Source organism: Borostomias antarcticus (assembly GCF_949987555.1).
Source record: "Borostomias antarcticus genome assembly, chromosome: 4".
NCBI lineage: Eukaryota > Metazoa > Chordata > Actinopteri > Stomiiformes > Stomiidae > Borostomias > Borostomias antarcticus.
This window is the reverse complement of record NC_140237.1, coordinates 22,558,045-22,560,544: the sequence shown is the minus strand read 5'-3', so window position 1 is coordinate 22,560,544 and position 2,500 is coordinate 22,558,045. Positions and strand designations below refer to the sequence as shown.

The 2,500-nt window shown below is 55.5% G+C and overlaps 1 protein-coding gene across 1 annotated transcript in view; it reads left to right on the top strand.

Annotated features, from left to right (window-relative positions):
• Positions 1-2,500, top strand: part of cbfa2t3 (CBFA2/RUNX1 partner transcriptional co-repressor 3) — a gene marked incomplete at its 3' end in the record, with an annotated part of 17,478 nt that overhangs the window by 7,085 nt on the left and 7,893 nt on the right. The window contains exons 5-6 of the mRNA XM_084436762.1: positions 889-1,169; positions 1,865-1,950. Of these exons, the coding sequence (XP_084292888.1) occupies positions 889-1,169; positions 1,865-1,950 (367 nt within the window). The remainder of the gene's footprint in view (positions 1-888; positions 1,170-1,864; positions 1,951-2,500) is intronic.

The window sequence follows — 2,500 nt, the reverse complement described above, 5'->3', positions numbered from 1 at the left end:
CCTCTGAACAGCCCACCGTCCCCCCGATAAACAGATTAATATCAACACTCGCCTCGGCCATATGGTGGAAAACACACACACACACACATACACACACACACACACAGGCACACACATGTACATGCGTACACTCACACACGCTTACCGACATGCCTGCACATACACACACACACAGACACACACACATGTAGACATGCTCACACATGCATGCACACACACACACGCACACACTTATAGACATGCATGCACATACACACACACAAACCAACACACGCGCACACATACTGTAGACATGCGCACACACACAGGCGCACTCACAATCTCAGAGAGTGAGTTGATGCAGATTAAGATTAAGGGCTTGAGTCTGGCGCTGAGACACTGCTTGCCCAGGGAGCTGGGGGTGTTACACACGAGGCACAGCTGCTCTCAGGCCGCGCTGAGCTCTGCCCACAATGGCTCTCATCTCCCAATGGGGAGGGTTGTGGGGGGGGGGGGGTTCTCTTCTAAACAACGTTTGATTTACAGTTCATGTATAACAATGAGGCAAACACCCATATGAATCTGCAGTGTGTTTTTAGAGTACATGTGAATTATTATGATTACGATTATTCCATATGTGCTGTGTCTTAGCTCTCTGCGGGAGCATCCTAAATAAGGTGTGGATGGTGAATGTGGACAAGCATGCCAAACACACGCACGCACGCACACACACGCACACACACACACACACACACACACACACACACACACACACACACACACACACACACTCCAAACGGCTGCCTTGTGGAACACCATAGCAGTTCATTGTTTATGCCGAACGCGTATGCGGCCACGTAACCCTTCTTCTTCCTCAACCCCCCCCTCCCCTGCCCCCCCGCCCCCCAGGACCAAAGACAGCTCAGAGAGGGAGGGCCTGCACCCGGAGCACCTAGCCAAGAGGCCCTGCACCATCAGCCCCAGCCAGCGCTTCAGCCCGGGCACGGGCCTGCCCACCCACCCGCACCCCCCCAACGGCCTGCCGCACCCCCCCAACGGCCTGCCGCACCCCCCCAACCCGCCCATCCCCCAGCACTACCGGCTGGAGGACATGGCCCTGGCCCACCACTACCGGGATGCGTACCGCCACAACGAGCACCGCGACGCCCGGGACAGACACCGGCAGACGGGTAGGAGGAGGGGAGGAGGAGGAGGGAGGGAGTGAGAAGGAGGAGGAGGAGCAGGGGAGGAGGGAGTAGAGGAGGAGGAGGTAGGGAGGAGGAGGAGGAAGAAGAAGGAGGAGGAGGGAGAAGGAGGAGGAGCAGGGGAGGAGGGAGGAGAGGAGGAGGAGGGAGGGAGGAGGGGGAGTGAGGGAGGAAGAGGAGAGGAGGAGGGAGGGAGAAGTAGGAGCAGGGGAGGAGGGAGGAGGAGGAGCAGAGGAGGAGGGGGGGAGAGAGGAGGAGGGAGAGGAGGAGGAGGAGGAGGAAGGAGGGAGGAGCAGTGCTGATTTGATGGAAGTCCTGCTTGTTGGAGTTTGGCCGTGCTGGATGCCAGGCGGATGGAGCGTCTTGTGATGAGCAGGACGTTTACAGAACAAAGAGCGTCTGTCGGTGGGGTTCTGATAATCCCCCCATGGTGGTGGGTCTATTAAAAGCCCCCCCACGCGGCCTGCGACGCACTCTCGGGAATGTCCTCCCCTGGGCGGCCATATATGTCTTCCCCGTTTCAGAGCCGGAATGGGGGTGGGTGGGGGGAAGCTCCCAGAGCCTGACCCCGATGCGGAGCCAACATGGCCGCCGCGATTTTAGTTGATGAGTGTTTTTATTTTTTAATTTTTTTATGATGGCGCCTAAAAGCGCTGACTCGGGGCCTGTGTGTGTTATAGCCATGCACGGAGCACGCCAGGAGGAGGTGATCGATCATCGACTGACAGACCGGGAGTGGGCGGAGGAGTGGAAGCATCTAGATAATGTACGTATCGCTGGGGTAGGGACTCCTGCTTCTATTCTTTACACACACACACACACACACTCACACACACACACACACACACACTCCTGCGTTAGCCTTCAGTACCTGTGGATTCCAGGAGGAGGGGGGGGGGGTGTTGACAGATTTAAGAACCCCGGCCACAGCTGAGTTGTATTTTGACGGACAGCTGACCTTAAATAGTCTGTCCCTAGGTGGTGAGTGGACAGCATAAACCTTTATGGCTTCTTTCACACACACACACACACACACACACACACACACACACACACACACACACACACACACACACACACACATACACATACACATACACACAAGCACACTTAGACACACACAAGCACACCTAGACACACACACTGTATATAGACACACTTACACACACACACACACACACGCACGCACATACACACACAAGCACACTTAGACACACACAAGCACACTTACGCACACACACACTGTATATAGACACATTTACACACACACACACACACACACACACACACTTACACACAAGCACACTTAGACACAC